The 21143-nt window shown below is 40.0% G+C and overlaps 2 protein-coding genes across 13 annotated transcripts in view; one reads left to right on the forward strand and one right to left on the reverse strand.

Annotated features, from left to right (window-relative positions):
* Positions 1–19596, reverse strand: part of elovl4a (ELOVL fatty acid elongase 4a) — a 44638-nt gene extending 25042 nt beyond the window's left edge. For 2 of the 7 annotated variants that reach the window (XM_048597235.1, XM_048597227.1), the window contains exons 1-2: positions 14404–14710; positions 2420–2519 (exon numbers count right to left, since the gene is read on the reverse strand). In XM_048597235.1, coding sequence (XP_048453192.1) covers positions 2420–2486 — 67 coding nt within the window. In that variant the 5' untranslated portion in view covers positions 2487–2519; positions 14404–14710. Of the gene's footprint in view, positions 1–2419; positions 2520–2669; positions 2829–13985; positions 14098–14174; positions 14231–14403; positions 14711–19174; positions 19271–19514 lie in introns of those variants that run through there. The other 5 variants (XM_048597230.1, XM_048597233.1, XM_048597232.1 and 2 more) reach the window with 5 other exon arrangements.
* Positions 14452–21143, forward strand: part of ttk (ttk protein kinase) — a 59806-nt gene continuing 53114 nt past the window's right edge. For 4 of the 6 annotated variants that reach the window (XM_048597221.1, XM_048597223.1, XM_048597224.1 and 1 more), the window contains exon 1: positions 20314–20443. The gene's annotated coding sequence lies outside the window, so the exon portion shown is untranslated. Of the gene's footprint in view, positions 14472–20313; positions 20444–20468; positions 20538–21143 lie in introns of those variants that run through there. The other 2 variants (XM_048597226.1, XM_048597225.1) reach the window with 2 other exon arrangements.

The following is a 21143-nucleotide window of genomic DNA, read 5'->3' on the forward strand; positions in this document are numbered from 1 at the left end:
ATGCTGTCAGACCTGCTGAGCTTTTCCAGCAACTTCTGTTTTTGTTACTTCTTTTCAGGCCTATCTTTTTATGGATGCTGAAATTACCCCTGCTCAAAGACCCTACTAAATTTCTTCATTCACTGTAAGCACTGACCCATTTCCGTTTTCACAAGTCCTTTATCATTTTGTAACCCCAAAAATTTCAATAACTTGAGAATATAAAGTTGGAGGGCATCCTACCAATTATTTACGATGTGAATTTGTCCAATTTAGTTTCCAGCCCACGGACAGCATTACGGCTCCTCAAAATTTCTAGAGATATTTCAATATGACAGTGATCCCTGTGTGCTATTCCAATCAACTTCCCTTGATCTCCCTGTAATATTCAACATAAAGTATTGCTACTCCTGTTCCTATTTCTGATGGTCTTTCCTGAGTTTTTTTTTTATCCTTAATGTACTTGTAAAATAAAGGAAAATCCTAAATTATTTTACATGTCATGATCCTTTCATGTCACCTTTTTAATCTCAATTTCCCTTGTAAGTTCCTCTTGCGCATTCTATACTCGTTTAGGGCTTCAGCTGTTTGGAGTTCTCAGTATCTGCCAGAAGACTCAATTTTTCTCTTTACCCAAAGTTGCATATTCCTCAATATCCAGGGTTCATTTGAAATTGTTGGTCCCACCCATTATCTTTAATGGAACACGTCGGCCCTATACTCTCCGTATTCTTTTCCTGAATGCATCACACTGCTCTGACACAGATTTATCTAAAAAAAATCAACTCCCAGTTTATTCTGGTCAAATCATATCCAATCTTATTAAAATCGGCCTTCTCCCAATTCAGAATTTTGATGTCAGGCCCATCTTGTCCTTTTACTTAACAACCTTGAATCTAACAGAATTATGATTTCTGTCTGCAAAATGCTCAACCACTTGCCCGGCTTCATGACCCAAAATTAAGTCTAGGACTAGTCCACCCTTTTGTATGGCCTTTTATGTACTGGCCAATATAGGTAGGTTAAAAGAGTGGGCAAAAACTTGGCCGATGGAATATAATTTGGGAAAATGTGAGGTGATGCATTCTGGCAAGCAGAATAGAGGAGGTAAATATGACTTAAAGAAAGCTGCAACATTTGGATTTTGCGGTCCTTGTGCATGAATCACAAAAAGCTAGCATACAAGTGAAGGAACATGGAATGGAGCAGAAAAATAGGGAAGTCAGACCACAGCTAGAATAGCTCTCTGAACTGCTTTGATCCCCTTATCTAAGGGAAGATATGCTGCCACTGGAGACAGTCCAGATAAGGTTCACTTGGTTGATTCTAGAAGGAATTTTCTTATGAGGAGAGATTGAGTAAAATGGGCCTATACTCATTGGAGTTTAGAAGAATTACATGTGACCTCCACTGAAAAATAAGATTGTCTGGGGACTTGGCAGGGTAGATGAGAGGTTGCTTCCCCTTGTAGAAGAGTCCAGAAATGGAAGGCATAATTTAAGAGTAAGGGATTGTCCATTTAAGACAGAGATGAGGATGAATTTCTTCTCTCAGAGGATAGTGAATGTGTGGAATGCTTTACAATATAGCGCTGTAGAAGGTGGGTCATCAAGTATATTTAAGGCTGTGACAGACAGATTTTTAATCAGTGATGGAATCAGGGGTGGTGGGGAAAAGGCAGAAAAGTGAAGCGGAGGATTATCAGATTAGTGATGATCTCACTGAATGGTGGAGCAGACACAATGGGCCACAAATGGCTTACATCGGCTCCTACGTCTTATTGTCTGTATCACCTCAAAACTTAATTACTTGGAGTGTTCTTCTTACCAGCCGCCTGCAGTTTCCTTTCAGAAATTGCAACTCCTCCAAAACTTCTGCAATCTATCACATACAGCCTACTTGTAAATCATCTGTGCCATCATCAATCATTATCTATCTCCTTAACAACTTAGAGCTCTTCTAATTTGGATCTCGGTGAATCCACACAATTAGTTTACAGTCAACTCCAGCCCACATGTTGGAATCCTCGCCCCAATTATTTCTACTTCGCTACTTCACCTTTCCAAGTCTACACAACTTAAATCTTTGTGTCTTTCAGTCACCATTCTTAACATCTTATATCACTACCATTTCTTGTTTTCATCTCAAAATGTTTAATACATTTTATTAAATTAGAAGTGGTGTCCTTTTCATTTGTATCACCTCACATATGTATGACAGCTCATTGGAGTTTTGGTTTGCATCCAGAATCAGATGTTGGTTTGAACATAATAATTGTTTGGAAGACGACAAAATTGCAACAAAGGTTCTTTTCTACCCAAGCATAGGCTTAACATAGAAAAGCACATACTGAGTAATGTGAACACGCTGTAGATGAAGTGCTGTAGAGAATACAGAAAGTCCAGTAATACAGCATTCTAAACAGAATATGGATAAGTACCTGCAATGGTAAGGCTCCATCGATAGAATTCCAGAGAATCATTAATAAGGTGGACTACTGCATCCATGATTTCACCAAAAAATGATTATCTCTACAAAACCTATGAAAAATATCAAAATAAAGTTTGGCATGTTTCATAAATTATCTCAATCACATGATATTTTTATACCTTACTTCACCATATTGACAAGAAGGATGTCATAACATATAATAAAATCTAGCAAAATCCAATAAAATTCAAGTTACCTACATCAGGTATTTTGAAGCATCAACTTCAAGAGTAGAACTATGAATTTAGGTGAAAGCTTTGGTTCACGTGAGTCAGAATGTTGTGGATCAATGCCCCAGAACAAATATTTCAGCACATACTCTACAATGACACGTCAGCCCGAAGGAGAAACACTGTATTCTGGAAGAAAAGTGAAATCAAGTCTGCCATCTTTCCGGAGGGTAAAGATTTTATGTTACTATTTGCAGAAAAGCAGGGCGTTTTAACTGTCAACATTTATTCCTCAACTAACATGTAAAGCAAAATGATTTGGTCATTTATTTCATTGCCACTTGGGGTCTCTCCTGAAACCTCTCCATCTACATCTATGGGAATGTGTTAAGCACACTGCAAAAAAAAAATCAAGCTCTTTACTTTCATTCAGATGAATAATTCAAGCCCACCATTATCCAATACCAATGCACTCTAGCTATTGGCACCACTGTTTTTCATTTTCTTTTGTTATTTCGCATTCATTAAATTATTTTCATTGATAGGATAAACAAACAATTTGCTTCTGTATATGCCACCAGCTATTAGGACATTGAGATATCTTAGGGAATTATTTTGTAAGTTTTCTCATCTCAGGGAAAGGTGCCTCACTCAATTTATCACCTCTGCTAGAAAGTCAAGATATTCAGGTTTGAGCTGACAAATTACAAATAACATTTGCACCATACAAATGCCAGGCAATGACCATTTCTAACAAGTGAGAATCAAACCATTGCCCCTTACATTTAATGGTATTACTGTCACTGAATCCTTACTATCAACATCCCGGGGGGTTACTATTGACCAGAAACTGAATTGGACTCATCATATAACATTGTGGCTACAGTACAGTGCGGTGAGTAAATTTTTTAAAAAAAAATCTTTAAGATAATAGTGACAAAAAATGTCAGAGAAGCAGAAATTTCGAATCAAAACTAATTCAAACAATAATTGAGATGACATTTAAGGTTCAACTCTGTGATGAAGGGGTGAAGGAGAGACGGTTGGATGGAAGTAAGATTCAAATTTGTGTTAATTCTGATGCAAATTTATCACCTTATACCAAAGCCAACTAATACAATGACAGCAGCACAGACAGAAAATGCAGCAAATGTGCAGATGGATTTAATTTGTTTGATCGATAAAGTTCACAACTGAGAAGATCACTGGGACCGTTACTGGGAAAGGTGGGACTTGTACAAGCAGGATGGTCCGCACCTGAACTAGAATATGTCCAACATCCTTGTGGGTGGTGTTTGCGAGTGATGTTGGGAGGTACTAAACTTACTCAGTAGAAGAGGAGATCAAGATTGCTAGTAAAATAGAGACACAACATACTTAGTAAAGGCAGAGGCAGTTCAGCCATGATGCGTCTCAAAGGACTAAAGAACAAAGAAAATTACAGCACAGAAACAGGCCCTTCAGCCCTCCAAGCCTGCGCCGATCGAGATCCTCTATCTAAACCTGTCGCCTATTTTCCAAGGATCTGTATCCCTCTGCTCCCTGCCCTTTCATGTATCTGTCTAGAGTAAGGGGAGGCTGGATAGCCTCTACTTCAATGCTTGGAGTATTCTAGGTAAGACAGATGAGTTAAGGATGTGGATTGAGTTGTGGAATTGTGATGTTGTTGCCATCAGAGATATGGTTGAGGAACAGGAAGGACAGGCAACTCAACATTATAGGGTATAGGATCATCAAGCAGGACAAGGGTGTAAAAGAGATAGTGTCACTTTATTAATTATGGAGTAAGTTACTGCAACAGGAAGGGATGATGTTCTCAAAGTGTCTTCAAATGTGGGTAACCAAACAAAAAAGGGGGCAGACACACTGCTGGGACTATACTATACACTCTGGAACAGTCTGCAGACAACAGAACAGATAATGTAGACAGTTCAGTGAGGTCAGTAAAAGCAATAACAGGACAATTATATAAGGAGTTTTCAACTTTCCCAACATTAACTGGAATAGTCATACTATAAAGGGTTCAGAGGGGGCAGAGTTTTTTTTTGAAATGTGTTCAGGAGAGGTTTTTACATCAACATGCAGAAAGTCTAACCAGAGATACTGCAGTGTTGGACCTAATTCTGAAGAACTAAGCCAGACAAGTGTTCGAGGTGGCAATAGGGAGAGTATTTTAGTGATAACAACTCCAACACCATTTGTTACAAGTTTGTTTAAAAAAAAAGAACTGCAGGGCTGTAATAAGAAAAGGTTTTGATTGAGGAATGCATATTTTATTAGTAAGGCAAGATGCGGCCAAAATAGACTGAGAACAACTACTTCTGGGTAAATCTATAGCATATTTATAGCAGGTGTTGGGTGCGTGGCGGTGGCGGGGGGGAGCGGAGGTGTAGTGAAAAGGAAAGAGCACATGTTGTGTTTAGAATAAAATGTAGAAGCAGCAATCCCAGAAAACCCTGGATCTCTAGGAATATTCAGACTGGATAAGAAGGAACAGAGAGGCTTTTAATGAAGGGAGAAAATGAATGGAGGCTTAAGGAGAATACAGAAAGTTCAGGGATGAACTTAATAAAGCATTAGGAGATCAAAGAGGGGGCATGAAAATCATTGGAGGGTAAGATTAGGGAGAATTCCAAAAGCATTCTATATGCATATCAAGGGGCAAGAGGATAACCGGGGTAAGAGCCAGGCCCATTAAGGACCAAGGAAGCAAACTGTACATGGAGCCAGATGACATTGGTAGGGTGTTTAATGAGTACTTCACATCCATTTTTACTTTGGAGGAGGACGTGAGTACAGAATTCAGTAAGAGGCACTGTTAAGTTCTTGAGCAGTTTGACATAGGGAGTGAGGTAGTGTTGGAGGTTTGGTCAGGCTTAAAACTGGAAAAAAATCACCATTTTGGATCAGATGTTTCCAGAGATGCAAGAGGACAGCTAATGTAGTTCAACTTTTCATGAAGGGTGGTAGAGATAAACAAGGAAATTGCAGGCTAGTTAATCTCACATCAGTGATAAGGAAACTATTGGAGAAAATTCTGAAGGGAAGAATTAATCTCCACTTGGAGATGCAGGTTTGATCAGGGATGGTCAACATGGCTTTGTCAAAGGGAAATTTGATTGAATTTTAGGAAGAGTGGGCCACATGTGCAGATTTATGATGTAGTTTATATGGATTTCAACAAAGCCTTTGTCAAGGTCTCACATGGGAGATTGATAAAGAAGGTAAAAGCACATGGAATCCAAGGTAACTTGACAAGTTGAATCCAAGATTGGCTTAGCGGCAGAAGATACAGGGTGGTTGTAGAAGGCTGTTTGTGTGACTGGAGGCTGGTGTCCAGTGGCACACCACAGCGGTCAGTGCTGGGTCCCTTTTTGTTTGTGATATATACTAATCATATAGAAGAAAATCTGGGGGGCTGATACAAAGGTTGGGTGGATTGTTGACAGTCAGGAAGAAGGTCTGAAGTTACAGGATATAGATGGATTGGTCAGATGACAAATGGAATTTAATCCTGACAAATGTGAGGTGATGTACTTTGGAAGCGGTAACAAGACTAGTGGGTACTCAAATGGCAGAACACTAAGAAGCTCAGAGGAACAGAGGGATCTTGGAGGTGTTTCTCCAAAGATTTCTGGTGGCAGGAGGACAGGTTAATACAGTAGTAATTAAGGAGACATACAGGATGCTTGTCTTTATCAGTTGTGAATCAAATAATAAGAGTAGGGAGGTTATGTTGGTATTGTTTAGGACTTTGTAGGAGTTCTGGTCAATGCACTGTAGGAAGAAGGTGATTGCACTGGAGGGGGTGCAGCAGAGCTCCATGAGGATGTTGCCTGGGATGCAGCAGTTTAGCTATGAGGAGAGACATGATGAGCTCAGGTTGTTTTCTTAATAGCAGAAAGGCTGAGAGGGATCCTGATTAAGGTGTAGAAGATTATGAGGGACATGGACAAGGTGGATAGAAAGCAGCTGTTCTCCTTAGCTGAAGGGTCAATAACAAGGGACATAATTTTAAGGCGAAAGGCAGAAGGTTTAGATCGGATTTGAGGAAAATGTTTTCACCCAAAAAGACTGATAGAAATTGGTGTGCACTGCTTGGAAGGGTAGTTGAGGTGAAAAACCTCTCAATATTTAAAAGAATATTTTGATGAGCACTTGAAATTTCATATCTTCCAAGACTCTGGGCCAAGTGCTGGAAAGTGTAGATTTAGTGTTTTTTTCTTGACAGTGCAGACTTGATGGACTGAAAGGCCTATTCTGTATGACCATATGATATTTTCACACTGGTAAATGGACAGTACTGTCATAAATTATAATTGTACAAGTAGAATTGAATCAGTACAGTAAATTTTCACTTTCAAAGTCCAGAACATATGCAAGTAATTTCAAAAATTTCAGAATACACATTATTTAGGTTTTATAATGCACTGCTCAGAGCAATGTTGAGTTTTAGTTAACACAGTTCAGTAATGATAAACATTTGTAAATGGATACATTAGAGGATGAGACTAACCTCAAATATAAGGGGATGAGCTAGAAAGATAGATAAGAGAAGCTCAGTTTTAGTCTCGAAAAGCAATTAAAAGGAATTTCAGAACTCAAAAATATTTAAAATGGTGTAAGGGAACCAGCAATATAGAAACCTAGCATATAAATGAAAAATAGCTGAATATAAATTTAAATCAGCTACAGAATCACATTTGAAATAATCTGCCAGGCACAGTAGTCAATGAAAAATAATGCTCAATATGTATTTTGATTCTACATAACAAAAATTACATTAGTGGAATGAACTTCCATGGATCAAATGGTCTTTATTGTAGTTGAATTTTTTTTGTCCACCTTAAATATAGAGTGTCCCCAGAAATCAACAATGCTGCTCCACGGTGGCATACTGGTCAAATAACCAAATGTCTCTGAAAGCCTCCCATACTCTGGGCACTTTCAGCTCCACCAACAGCTTGTATGGATATCCATATGCACAAAATTGAATTACAGTTTGGCTCTTCTATTTCTAATGTCATTGCATTAAATTGTGCCTACTATTTCATTTCACACAGCTTTGGATATTTTCAAGGCAAATATTTTCTGCAATACAACCCAAATTTTCTCTGCAGGGTGTTTTCAACACTGATACGAACAATTAATTTATAAATATCCTTTGATTCACATTTAAACTGAAAAATCCTAGTTATATTCTAGACGTGCAAAGTTTGTATGGATTTTATTATTTGGCACATTTCAATAAAATCACCCATCACTTAGCAACATTTTGTGTAACTGACAAAGAATAATTGTAGATTTAGTATAGTTAAATAGTAATGCAGAGATGAATTCCTCTTGCACTGTATCATTAAGTCCACTCTGCAATTCTTTTTTTAAGGGAATCTAAAGCAACAACTCCCGATGACTCCTGTGACAGCACCTTCCAAACCCGCAATCTCTACCACTGGGAAGGGTCTACCGCAACAAGCACAAGAATTACACTGGAATAATAAAACCTGCAAATTCCCTTAAGCCACATACCATTCCGCTTTGGAACTATACAATGTTCCTTCACTGTCATTGGACTGAAATCCTGGAACCCTGTTCTAAAGAGCATTGTGGGTGAGTATATCCCAAGGACTGTAGCAGTCAAGAAGGCAGCTTACCTTCTCAAAGGCAATTAGGGATGGACAATAAACACTAGCCTTGGCAGCGATGTTCACATGCCACAAATGGAATAAATAAATAAAGGGATGTTAAGAATGTATACTCAATGCCTCAAATTAACATAAAATTAAAATACTCCAAATAAGGTCTAACCCATATCTTATTGAAGTTTAACATCACCTCACTGCACTTGTATTCTATGCCGCTATTATTAATTGCTCTCTCCATCTGTTCTGCCACCTTCAATGATCTGAGCATATACACACTTAGGTCCCTCTGCTTCTGCACCCCTCTTTAGAATTGTTACCCCCATTTTATATCATCTTTCATAGAATCCCTACAGTGTGGAAACAAGTTCCTATCCAAGTCACACACCACTGAGATGGAAATAGAACCATAATTTCTTCCTCGTCACTGGATCAAGATCCTGGAACTAGTTATAAGTATACCACAGTGTTGTTAGACAAGGCAGACTGCAGCTACCCAAAAACATGACTCTTCATCAATAATAAGATTAGTTAGGAGATGGACATTGACAGTGAGTCACTTTGTATGTAACTCCTACATCTGTAAACTAAAGAACCAAGGGATCTGTAACTGTCATTCTGTTATTAATTCAGCCTGAATGTCTTAGATCATAGAATCCCTACAGTGTGGAAACAGGTCCTTCGGCCCAACAAGTCTACACCGACCCTCAGAGCATCCCACCCAGTCCATTGTAAAGGATGAGATTTCTGAATATTTGGAAGTGTATGGTAAAGTAGGGCAAAGTCAGCATGGTTTTATCAAGGGGAGGTCATGCTTGACAAATCTGCTAGAATTCTTTGAGGAAGTAACGAGCAGAGTAGACAAAGGAGAGCCAATGGATATTATCTACCTGGACTTCAAGAAGGCCTTTGACAAGGTGCCGCACAGGAGGCTGCTGAGTAAGATAAGGGCCCATGGTGTTAGACAAGGTGCTAGCATGGATAAAAGATTGGCTGTGTGGCAGAAAGCAGAGAGTGGGGATAAAAGGCTCTTTCTGAGGATGGCAGCTGATGACAAGTGGTGTTCTGCAACGGTCAGTGTTGGGACCACAGCTATTCACTTTATACATTAATGATCTAGATGAAGGAACTGTGGGCATTCTGGCTAAGTTTGCAGATGTTACAAAGATAGGTGGAGGGACAGGCAGTATTGAGGAGGTGGGGAGGCTGCAGAAGGATTTGGACAGGTTAAGAGAGTGGGCAAAGAAGTGGCAGATAGAATACAACGTGGGAAAGTGTGAGGTCATGCACTTTGATAAGAAGAATAAAAGCATGGCCTATTTTCTAAATGGGGAGAAAATTCACAAGTCTGAAGTGCAAAGAGACTTGGGAGTTCTAGTCCAGAGTTCTCTCAAGGTAAACTTGCAGGTTGAGTTAGCAGTCAGGAAGGCAAATGCAACGTTGGCATTTATTTTGAGAGGACTTGAATATAAAAGCAGGAATGTACTACTGAGGCTTTGTAAGGCTCTGGTCAGGCCATATTTGGAGTACTGTGTGAAGTTTTGGGCCCCATATCTCAGGAAGGATGTACTGGCCCTGCAGCAGGTTCAGTGGAGGTTCACGAGAATGGTCCCAGGAATGGAAAGCTTAACATATGAAGAACGTTTGAGGACTCTGGGACTATACTTATTGGAGTTTAGAAGGATGGGGGGGGTTCTAATTGAAACTTACAGAATAGTGAATGGCCTGGACAGAGTGGATGTTGGGAAGATGGTTTCATTGGTGGAGCGGCTAGGACCCGAGGGTGCAGCCTTAGAGTAAAGGGAAGACCTTTTAGAACGGAGATAAGGAGAAACTTCTTTCGCCAGAGAGTGGTGAATCTATGCAATTCACTGCCACAGAAGGCTGTGGAGGCCAGGTCATTGAGTACATTTAAGACTGAGATAGATAGGTTCTTGATTATCAAGGGGATCAAGTGTTACGGGGAGAAAACGGGAGAATGGGGCTGAGGAACTTATCAGCCATGATTGAATGGCAGAGCAGACTCGATGGGCTGAATGGCGTAATTTCTGCTCCTACGTCTTATGGTCTAATGGTCTTAAAATCATATGACATTTGCTTTAACATTCAAATTTAATAACAATGATGAGAAGATACAGTCACAGTTGACTTTCAGTTTCTGAGACATGAATTAAAATTGAGTTTCTAATCTCTCTCAGCTATATAAAGATTGAAATTCAAATTACAGTACACATTTCCTAACAGATATGACTCCATACTAACTACTTCTGCTGAGTGATGCCAGACTCCTGAATATCTTTGGTAGATGTTGAAAGGAGGCCCATGCAAAGAAGTGGAAATCTTAAAATGGCATCTCACTTTCAATTTAAAAAAAAATCCCATTTTCCTTCAAAATTTTTGAATTTTGTCAAATTGCAATTTTGTCTCATTTATAAAATTCAAATAACTTCAGTGCCTCCTATGTCTCCTTGAATTACTTCAAGAGTTATGAGAAGAGACTGCAGAAATTAGGCCTGTTATCTCTAGAATTTAAAAGGTTAAAAGGGTAATCTAATTGAAATCTTTACGATATTTTCAAGAAAAGACAGGGTAGATAAAGTTAAGTATTTTGACTGATTGGGGATTCTCGAACTAGGGGGCTTAGTCTGAGAATTAGGGGCAGACCATTCAGGAGAGGTGTTAGGAAGCACTTTTACATACAAAAGGCAGTAGATGTTTGGAACTCTCTTTCTCAAACAGCAGTACAGTAGATGTTGGATCAATCGTTAATTTTAAACCTGAGATACGCTTCGTTAAGCAAAGGTATTAAAGGATTAAAATTCAGTCTCTAATCTCTCTCAGCTATATAAAGATTGAAATTCAAATTATTCTGCACACTTCCTAATGGATATGACACCACACTAATTTCTTTTGCCAAGTGATACTGGACTCCTGATCATGTTTGGTAGGTACTGGAAGGAGGCCCATGTAAAGATTTATTTCAGGAGTTAAGTTATGAGGAGAGATTATAGAAATTAGGCTTGTTTTCTCTGGAATTTAGAAAGTTAAGTCGTTAGCGTGGTGTCATATCCATTCGGAAGTGTGCAGAATAATTTAAATTTCAATCTTTATATAGCTAAGAGAGATTAGAGACTGAATTTTAATCCATGTCTCAGAAACAGAAAGACAACAAATGACTGCATCTTCTAGAATTCATTATTAAATTTGTATTTTAAAACAAATGTCATACGATTTTAGAGAGGATGCACAGTGCAGTTGAATTTTTTACTCTGTGGGAAAGTAGTTGTTTAGTTTTCCAGTATTTAAACTGAAATTTGATCACATTACATTCATGCTTTGGCACTAAACAATCTGGTCAAAGTCTTTAAGATATCAATAGAAAAAGACAGAATAGCTAAACTATTTTGACTGGTTTGGGATTCTAGAACTAGGGGGTACAGTCTGAGAATTAGAGCCAGACCATTCAGGAGGGATGTTAGGAAGCACTTCTACACACAAACAGCAGTAGATGTTAGATCAATTGCTAATTTTAAATCTGAGATAATTTTTTGTTAAGCAAAGATATTAAGGGATACGGGCCAAAAGCAGGTATATGGAGCTACGCAACAGATCAGCCTTGATGTCACTGAATGGTGGAACAGGCTCCAGGGGCTGAATAGCCCACTCCTGTTCCTATGTTTCTAATAACATGTCACAGTGTCTTACCTTGCCTGTCAAAGCTTTAATATAATGATGTGGAGATGCCAGTGTCGGACTGGGGTGGACAAAGTCAGAAGTCACATGACACCACACATAGTCCAAAAGAGTTATTTAAAATCACAAGCTTTCATACCACTGCTCCTTTGTCAAGTGAAATGATATAATGTACATCAACTACATGATATACTGCAGAAACTTAGCCTCCGTCAATACCACATTTCAAACCCGTGACTACTACCACCCAGAAGGACCAGGACAGCAGATGCTTGGGAACACCACCACCTGCAAATTCCCCTATAAGTTACATACCTTTTTGTCTTCACTGTCATTGAGTCAAAATCATGAATTCCCTTCCTAACAGCATTGTGGATGTTCCTACACCCCATGAACTCTAACTTATTGTTCAAGATGACAGTTCACCACCACCTTCTCCAAGGCAATTAGGGATGGGCAATAAATCATAATGAGGTTCCTCATCCATGCTGACTTAGCAGGCCTCAAAATAGGGTGGTAGTGGTGTACTAAAACTGACCTCAAACATTTTGGATTCATTGTAAGGATTCTCAATTCTTACTGTTAACCAAGGTGCATCTGAAGCAAAGTATAGATACTGCACTAATAGTCTAGATACTAACTCAGACTTGCTGTGATGTCTTAATTGGTGAACGGTCAGCTAAAGTTAATGTCCTTTAACCAGGCTACATCATTTCTCCCAATATTTCCTTCTTTGGCCAGTACCCATTTATCTGATTAACACAGGAAAGCACCGGGAGATTCTTTACAAAAGCAGATATGCAAATATATAAAAGCAAACCATGGTTGCTGGTTTTCAACTTTACAAACTAAGAACAAAAAAGTCCAGGGTGGCTGCCAGTTCATGTGAAATCGTGCAGCAGCATGAGTCACTATATTCAGAAGACTGTGGGTTGAAGAATAATTTGTGACAAAAATGCTCACTAGCATGCTAAATAGTGATCTTAAAACACATTCTGCATAAAACTTGTAGCACTTCCGTAGTTTATTTATTAAAAATAATGGTATTTTATTTCTGCTAACATATATTGAAAAGATGACTAGTGCAATAATTTTTACTTTAAACTAGAAATATCAAATACATTAGCTGTTGAACATGTGTTTAGAAATAGAGTTGGTTCTGAATTATACATTGTTCCACTTTCCAAATCAATTATACTAAAACATTTCCAATATTTATCTGAAACAATAAATGTTATTTTTTTCTGGGAAGTTCAAATGTATCACATTTAGGTTGAAATATAAGGTTATGATCTCTGCATATTCAACTAAATTTACTAACAGGGATATTACAGATATACTTGATTTCTCATTCATCTGTGTACTCTTAGAAAGTAGCACGTTATAATACAATTATAATACAACATAATACAATTCCCTTAGTCATTGCCAGGCTGAGACTGAAAACTATCGACTTCTTTCCTCAAATATTGAGCATACCTGGATTAAACTGAAGACTGATTTAAGCTAACAATCGAATTAGCTCAGTTAAAAACAAAACAGGATTAATGGTTTACAGTATCCTCTCAGGTTGTTTGAAATAATAACCGAAAACTTCAGAATCATCACTGAAATAATTATTTCGTGGCAAAAACGGCTGTGGTCACCGTTTATTTTCTCCACATGAAGGTCAAAAAGCAGCCCTAAATAGACAACTGTTTTTTTTAAAACTGCGACCCTATGATTCCTTGTCTTTTTCTAAAATAATTACCGCGAGTCCCATATCATCCCACCGCATTGTCTGAGCGTTAAATTTCTGAAAACATCCGTTTTGCTGCCAAAACCATTAGATGAATAAATCAAATTTGTGAAGCACAAGATCAAAAGAACAACATGACAGGGAAAACCAATTTCGAAATATGATCTATGCGCATTAACATAGATGAAAAATACAAACGTATAGAAAATGAATATTTAATCCTGCAAACTGTTCAGCAAATCCACGGGCAGGCAAACCAAGCCCATCACTTACTTCAAATCCTCCTCCGTCTGATCAAGCTCAATGATGGCATGCCTTCCAAACCCATCACACATTTATTACCACCGTTGCGGTGGATAACGGACCAACTGACAATGCACTGATCCTCCTGGTCACTACAGCCCAGCGAATGAGTGACTCCCTGATAACTCTGTGGGCGATATTTAATGTTGTCGCTCTTACCTTGATCGACTGTGAAGTCGAACACCTCTTGTCGCACATTCACTCCAAGGTCAGTGTCTCCCCGCGCGCCCCCGTGCACGCCGCGCCGCGGCCTCCATTACGCCCCCACCAACCCCGATGGTTGCACCCGCCTCCACGCGGCTTCGACCGCGCGCGCCCCCAACCCCCTCCCAACCGTCCCACATCTGCGCGTGCTCGAGCTCCGCGTCGACGAGATTCTTGCACAAACCTGTTCCAAACCGGGAGAAAAGCGGTTATATCCGATGTGATCGCCGACGGGTATCTGACAAGCTTTCGGTGAATTAGATTTTTTTTTGTTCTGAGGTTGCGGTGGGGGAAGAGGGTTGGGAAATCGGAGATCTTTCCTTTGACACCTTACGTGTTGGCTGACCCGGCTTGATCCGGTCGGCGCCTGTCACTCACACTCGCTCCCCATCCACTGTCCGGCCCGTACATCACTTCCACCGCGCATGCGACTGCACCTGTCACTCAACCACCCTGAGACCACCTGCGCGTGCAGCACCCCCGGACCCGCCTTTCACTGCAAACAGGCGTAAAGGTGTTATTTTCAGCACTACCATTTATCTCAGCAACAAGCTCGGCAGAGAGAAAGCAGACGATTCTTTTGTTTTACCTACATTGACGTCTAATTGCGACAGCTTTGCGCTTTCACTCGATTTATCAGTAGCTTTTTTTTCAAGATTTCATTCAAGTCTGCATCGCATGCAGTGCTATATATCTTTCTGCCATCAACAAGTTTAGATATGGAGCCTAGTCGTTAATAAATAGTGAATCATTAAGACTTCCTCGGTGAACAATCAGAGATTAGTTCATGGATATTTCTGTACCCTAATAAGGACTGAGTTGTTCAATTATGAGAAGTGTCTTCCTCGCATTCAGCCTGATACTCCATTTTAATTTAAAACGCAAATTTAAAGCAATACTACAGGTTATATTCACGTCAATTCACCATTGAAACTATTATCTGTGCTTTTTGATAACTTCTAAACATGCTAGATCCCTCACTTCAGTGCCTTAAGTGCTCTCTTTATCCATCTTGCCCAATACTGCTGCCCATATACTGTTTTGCATTAAATCTGATATATGACTTCTGTACTCATCCTCGGGTTTCCTCTCGCATTGCAATAAATTCAGAATCATTGTCTTACAACTTTTATAGCCTAAGTTTCCTGCAGATTTCTTTCAAAACTGGCATCTATATATCACCCTCCCATTTGCCATTCTACAATCTGAAACAGGGATTTCAACATTTTCAGAAGGCACATCCTATAAACTGTCTAATTGCTACTTTTCTCCGCACCTTTCAACATGCGGAATCACTACTTTTTGATTATGGTTATCCTCTTTATCGCCATCAATAAGGCACAACACAGAAGGGTAATGGAATACTCTCTCCTGACATGGGTGCATATAGCTCAAACAACATTCAAGAAACTCAACATCAAAGGACAAAGTACAGTATGTATCACATATAAGATACACTGCAGAAACTTACTCAGCCTCCAGTGACACCACATTTCAAACCCAGGACCACTACTATCCAGAAAGCCAAGGACAGCAAATGTTTCGGAACACCACCACCTGCAAATGTCCTTCAAAGCTACGTAGCTTTCTGTCTTCATTATCAAAATCACGAATTCCCTTCCTAGCAGCATTTTGGCTGTCCTTATTGTTCAAGAAGACAGTTCACAACCACCTTCTCCAAGGCAATTAGGGGTGGACAATAAATGATGGCCGAGTGAGTGACATCCATATCCCATGAACAATTAAAAAGTTTAACAATCTTTGCTAGACCAATACAAAACTAATCTCATTGGTTCAATTCCTTATCCACATTTCCTTGGGGAGATGCAATTGTTTCTGTAGCAAAGCATTGCTCACTTTAATTATTGAACAAATAGCTTTGTCTCAATCTCTGTCCTAATCTGTTGCCTCAATTCGATTATTTTCATTACTAATTCTTCAATCAGAAGAAAAGCTGCAGACTTTCTGGAGCCACCCTAGTAAAACTCTCTTAGTTTAAAAAAAAGCAACAATATAACTTTTGTTTTTCATCAGTGGTATCATCTTTGTATAATGTGTGCATTCTCTGTGGTGTCAGTGCCATTTCTATAATGGGACATACGAAGTACTACACAACCATGGTACATCCATTGCTTTGTATATTTATTCTGACTTTCTATGACCTAATGTATAAAATGCTTCTGTTCTGAAGAACAGCCATTTCAGACTCAAAAGATTAACTCTGTTTCTCTATCCACAAATGCTGCCAGGCTTCCTGAGTTTCTCCAGCATTTTCTGTGTATGTTTAAAAATTCCAGTATCAGCACAATTTTGCTTTTACTGTTATAAAACCCCATATCTGCTTTTTGTTTTACTTCTGTGAAGTACTTTGGAACATTTACTGTTAAGCATTCTGTAAGAGAAGTCATTCCTGACTTTCAGATATCATAAGTTCTCTAATATTCTTGCTCTCTGACTTCCAGCTTTTTTTAAATCAAAGTCAACATTGATAGATACCTCTTTTTAGGAATTTCAGGCAATAATTTTGTGAGACCTATTATAGTTCTGCTTTCCAAATATAACCATGCTATTCAATCAACACTTCCAGAGTAGCATCTCTATATGTTTGGGTATTTCTGTTGCTGTGTAACCAGACCTTTTATCATGTTAGTTAATATCTTCAGGTAAGTTTATGTTTTCAAGTCCTAACACAAGATTTTAAAGCCTGTCATCTTTTTTTCTTTGTCGCAACATTGCAAGGTTTACCAATTTGTATCACATATGCCGTTAAATCATTATTATGAGACACCTCTGGTTCCAACTACACTACGGTTCTATACAAATCAATGACCAACACTCCAGCTTTTTGCTGGGAACTTTACAGTCATTTAGCCTGAATATTGACATCAATAACTTTCCTTCTTTTCCCTTCATTTTATTCCTTCCAGTAGGATGCCTTCATTTGTTTGTCATCACTGGCAAGGCTGGCACTAAAGACCATCCATAGTTGCCTGAGAAGATGGTGATGGAACTTCTACTTAATCAAAATGATTTGATGCAACCGAGATGGGCAACTCTATAGTTAGCTATATTTCTATAGTTTCCTATGACATTTTATGCCTACAAATGCCTTGCCCAGTCAAACAATCTTTGATCTCATCTCTAATAATTTTCTAACTAATAAATGAAAAAGTGTTCAAATAAAACATTAAAATAAAACAAAAACCATATTCAATTTAAGATTTCTATGACCATATCATTTTGAAAGTCGTAGAGATATACAGCACAGAAACAGATCCTTCGGTCCAACTCGTCCATGCTGACCAGATAACGTATATAAATCTAGTTCCATTTGCCTGCATTTAGCCCTTATCCCTCTAAACCTTTCCTATTCATATATCCATCCAGATGCCTTTTAAATGTTGTAATCGTACCAGCTTCCACCACTTCATCTGGCAGCCCATTCTATAACATGCCATGCTCTGCGTGAAAAAGTTGCCCCTTAGATCCCTTTTATATCTTTCTTCTCTCACCTTAAACCTAGGCCCTCTAGTTTTGGACTCCCCACTACCACCCCCACACCCCGGGGAGAAAAGAGCCTGCCTATTTACTCTACCCATGCCCCTCATGATTTTATAAATCTCTAAGGTCACCCCTCAGCCTCCGATGCTCCAGGGAAAATAGCCTCAGCCTATTCAGCCTCTCCCTATAGCTCCAACCCTAGCAACATCCTTGTAAATCTTGTCTGAACTGTTTCTAGTTTCACAACATCCTTCCTATAGGAGGGAGACCAGAATTGCACTCAGTACTCCAAAAGTGGATGAACCAATGTCATGTACAGCTGCAATATGACATCCCAACTCCTATACTCAGTGCACTGACCAATAAAGGCAAGAATATCAAATGCCTTCTTCACTAACATATCTACCTGCGACTCCACTTTCAAGGAACTATGAACTTCTAGGTCTGTTTGTTCAGCAACACTCCCAAGGACCTTACCATTAAGTGTATAAATCCCGCCCTGATTTGCCCATTTGCTCCAGTAATTTCCAGATTAAATTTTAAATCCTGGAAAATCAAAAAATTTCTGGAAGGTTAGCAATTCTAGATTGGCTGAAGTGATGACAGCAGTGTGCAGTTATGAGGCGTTCATTTTTGTATGGGAATGGAGTCATATAGAACCAAACAAAATAAGGATAGCAAATGTGAAAAGCAAAATCATGTATAAAAGTTGCCCTCAATATACAAAGAGACAAAACAAAAAGTTTATTCTAATAATAACAAAACACCTGAAGTTAGGTATACTGTTTAGTGAATAAGCATTTAAAATAAGTTCTGCAGAAATAGTACAGACCTAAAACCCCACTATGAACATCCTTGGGGTTTCCATTGACCAGAGGCTCAACTGGACTTGCCACATAGAATCATACAGCACAGAAACAGACCCTTCGATCCAACTCGTTCAGACCAACCAGTCATCCCAATCTGACCTAGTCCCATTTGCCAGCATTTGGCTCATATTCTTCCTAACCCTGTCTACTCTTATACACATCCACATGCCTTTTTAATGTTGTAATTGTACTCGCCTCCACCACTTCCTCTGGCAGCTCATTCCACGCATGCCCCATTCTCAGCATGAAAAAGTTATCCCTCGGGTCCCTTTTAAATCTTTCCCCTCCAACCTTGAACCTATGCCCTCTGGTTTTGGACTCGCTCACCCTAGGAAAATGATGTTGGTTATGCACCTGATCCATGCCCCTCATGATTTTACAAACCACTATAAGACCACTCCTCAGCCGCTGATGCTCCAGGAAGAAACATCCCCAGTCTATTCAGCTTCTCCCAATAGCTCAAACTCTCCAGTCTTGGCAACATCCTTGTAAATCTTTTCTGCAGCCTCTCAAGTTTAACAACATCCAAATACAGTGGCCGCAAAAGCAGGTCAATAACCAGGAATACTGCAGCGAGTAACTCACCTTCTGGCTCTCCAAAGCTTGACCACCGTCTACAAGGCACAAGTCAGGAGTGTATTGCAATACTCCGCCACTTGACCGGATGAGTGCAGCTCCAACAATACTCAAGAAGCTTGACTTCATCCAAGACAAAGCAGCCTGCTTGCTTGGTACCAGATCCCACAAGCTTCCACTGATACTCCATTGCAGCAGTGCGCACTATCTAGAAGATGCACTGCAGGAATTCACCAAAAATCCTCAGACTGTATATTTCAAACCAGGAGCACTTCAGTGTCGAAGTATAAGAGCTGCTGATGCATGGGGGGGGAAACATCACTTGCAATTTTCCCTCCAAACCACTCACCATCCTGACTTGGAAACATATCGCAGTTTCCTCACTGTGGCTGGGTCAACATCCTGGATTTTCCTTCCAAAGGGCATTCTGGGTCATCCTACAGCACCTGGCCTGCAGCGGTTAAGAAAGCAGCTTACCACCTTCTTAAGGGCAACTACGTAGGAGCAATAAATGCTGGTTGGCCGGAGACCCCCAAATCTCACGAGTGAAAAGGAATTAGTTTTTTCTCTCCACAGTGGCCGCCACTTTTTGCCGAATATTTCCTGTCGTTTCTGTTTTTATTTCAGAATGTAAATTGATTAATTCGGGTGGCGAGGTAGAGGAACTTGAAAAGAGTAGAGACAATAAATATGTGTATATTTTGGATTTGAGGATTTTGCATTTCAGAGAGCTCATTGGAATATATTCGACCATGAAGTGTTGCAACGTAGTTTTTACAGATAGTGCATAATTTGGTGTATGCATTTGCAAAATTTTCCGAAGCGTCTCCACCCCTCCCCCGGTATTTTGTTTTCTGCCTCGAATACTGCAACTAAATAAGTGACCTCGAAATAAAAACAGAAAAACCAAATGCTGAACCCTGGAAAGGTCTCGTAACACGTCTCGTTGTGTGATTTCTGCGCTAGGTCGGCCCACACGTGTCCCTAGATTCGCAACAAAGACGTCCTCGACAACGCTCAGAAGTCCCGCCCCCTAGTTCAAAAATGTCCAATCGGGCGATCGGCTTGTTTAATTGACGGGAGCCATGGCCACGCCCCACCATCTACCAACTACGTCGTTCGTTTGGGGCGGAAAGATGCAGCTGGTGGCCAATCGGAATCTCTTGTCGTCACTCCAGCCAATGCAGCCGCGGTTTGTTGGGTGGTGCGGGAATTTTGAATGTGGGTCGGTTGGTGGCAGCTGCGTTTGTTGCTAAAGCGGCGGCGGCTCCGGACTCGGTAAGTGTGGCCGCTCGTCGCCGATTTAACTCATCGGTTCCCACCTTCGAGAGGGAAGAATGGTATCGGGCCGAGAAACAAAATAAAAATAATGGTGCAGTTCTTTCCATTTTATAACCCTTATCTAAGACGCCTCTGAAACACGCAGCTCTTTGGTCAAGCCGTTCTGTGTAATAAGAGATAACGAGGTGTAGGGATGGATGAACGCAGCAGGCCAAGCAGCATCATTGGATTGGTTAAAGAACCCGTGAAGGCCCTATCACTACAATTATGTACTCCATAAAGATAAATTGTGGCCAGTTGAGAGTGCTGCGGTCTCTTATCCCGGTGATGCTTAGCCTCGGGGAATGGGTTGAGGCTGTAGGTTTGGTTGGAAGCAGGTGAAGTGATGAAACATCCTGAAATACTGTCGAGCGCAGAATGGTGACTCCCCTTTCTCCTGTATCTCGTTTGCGCTTCCCCCCCCACACCACCACCCCCGCACTTCTACCTTAGGTCTTGTACTTTCCCATTTAGTGCCTTAGTTTTTGTTTGAGCTGAGTGGTTCTTCGGGATAGCTCGTACGTACTTAGTTGGTATCCTGTGTTGTAACCACTTCTATGATCCATTGGACATGCCCTTGAGTTTTATGCACTGGATTTGAGTTTGATTCTGTAAACAGCAGGTGCTGGTAGCATTCCTTAAGCTTGGAACAGTTAAA

Source organism: Rhincodon typus, chromosome 5 (genome assembly GCF_021869965.1).
Source record: "Rhincodon typus isolate 14 chromosome 5, sRhiTyp1.1, whole genome shotgun sequence".
NCBI classification, from domain to species: Eukaryota; Metazoa; Chordata; class Chondrichthyes; order Orectolobiformes; family Rhincodontidae; genus Rhincodon; species Rhincodon typus.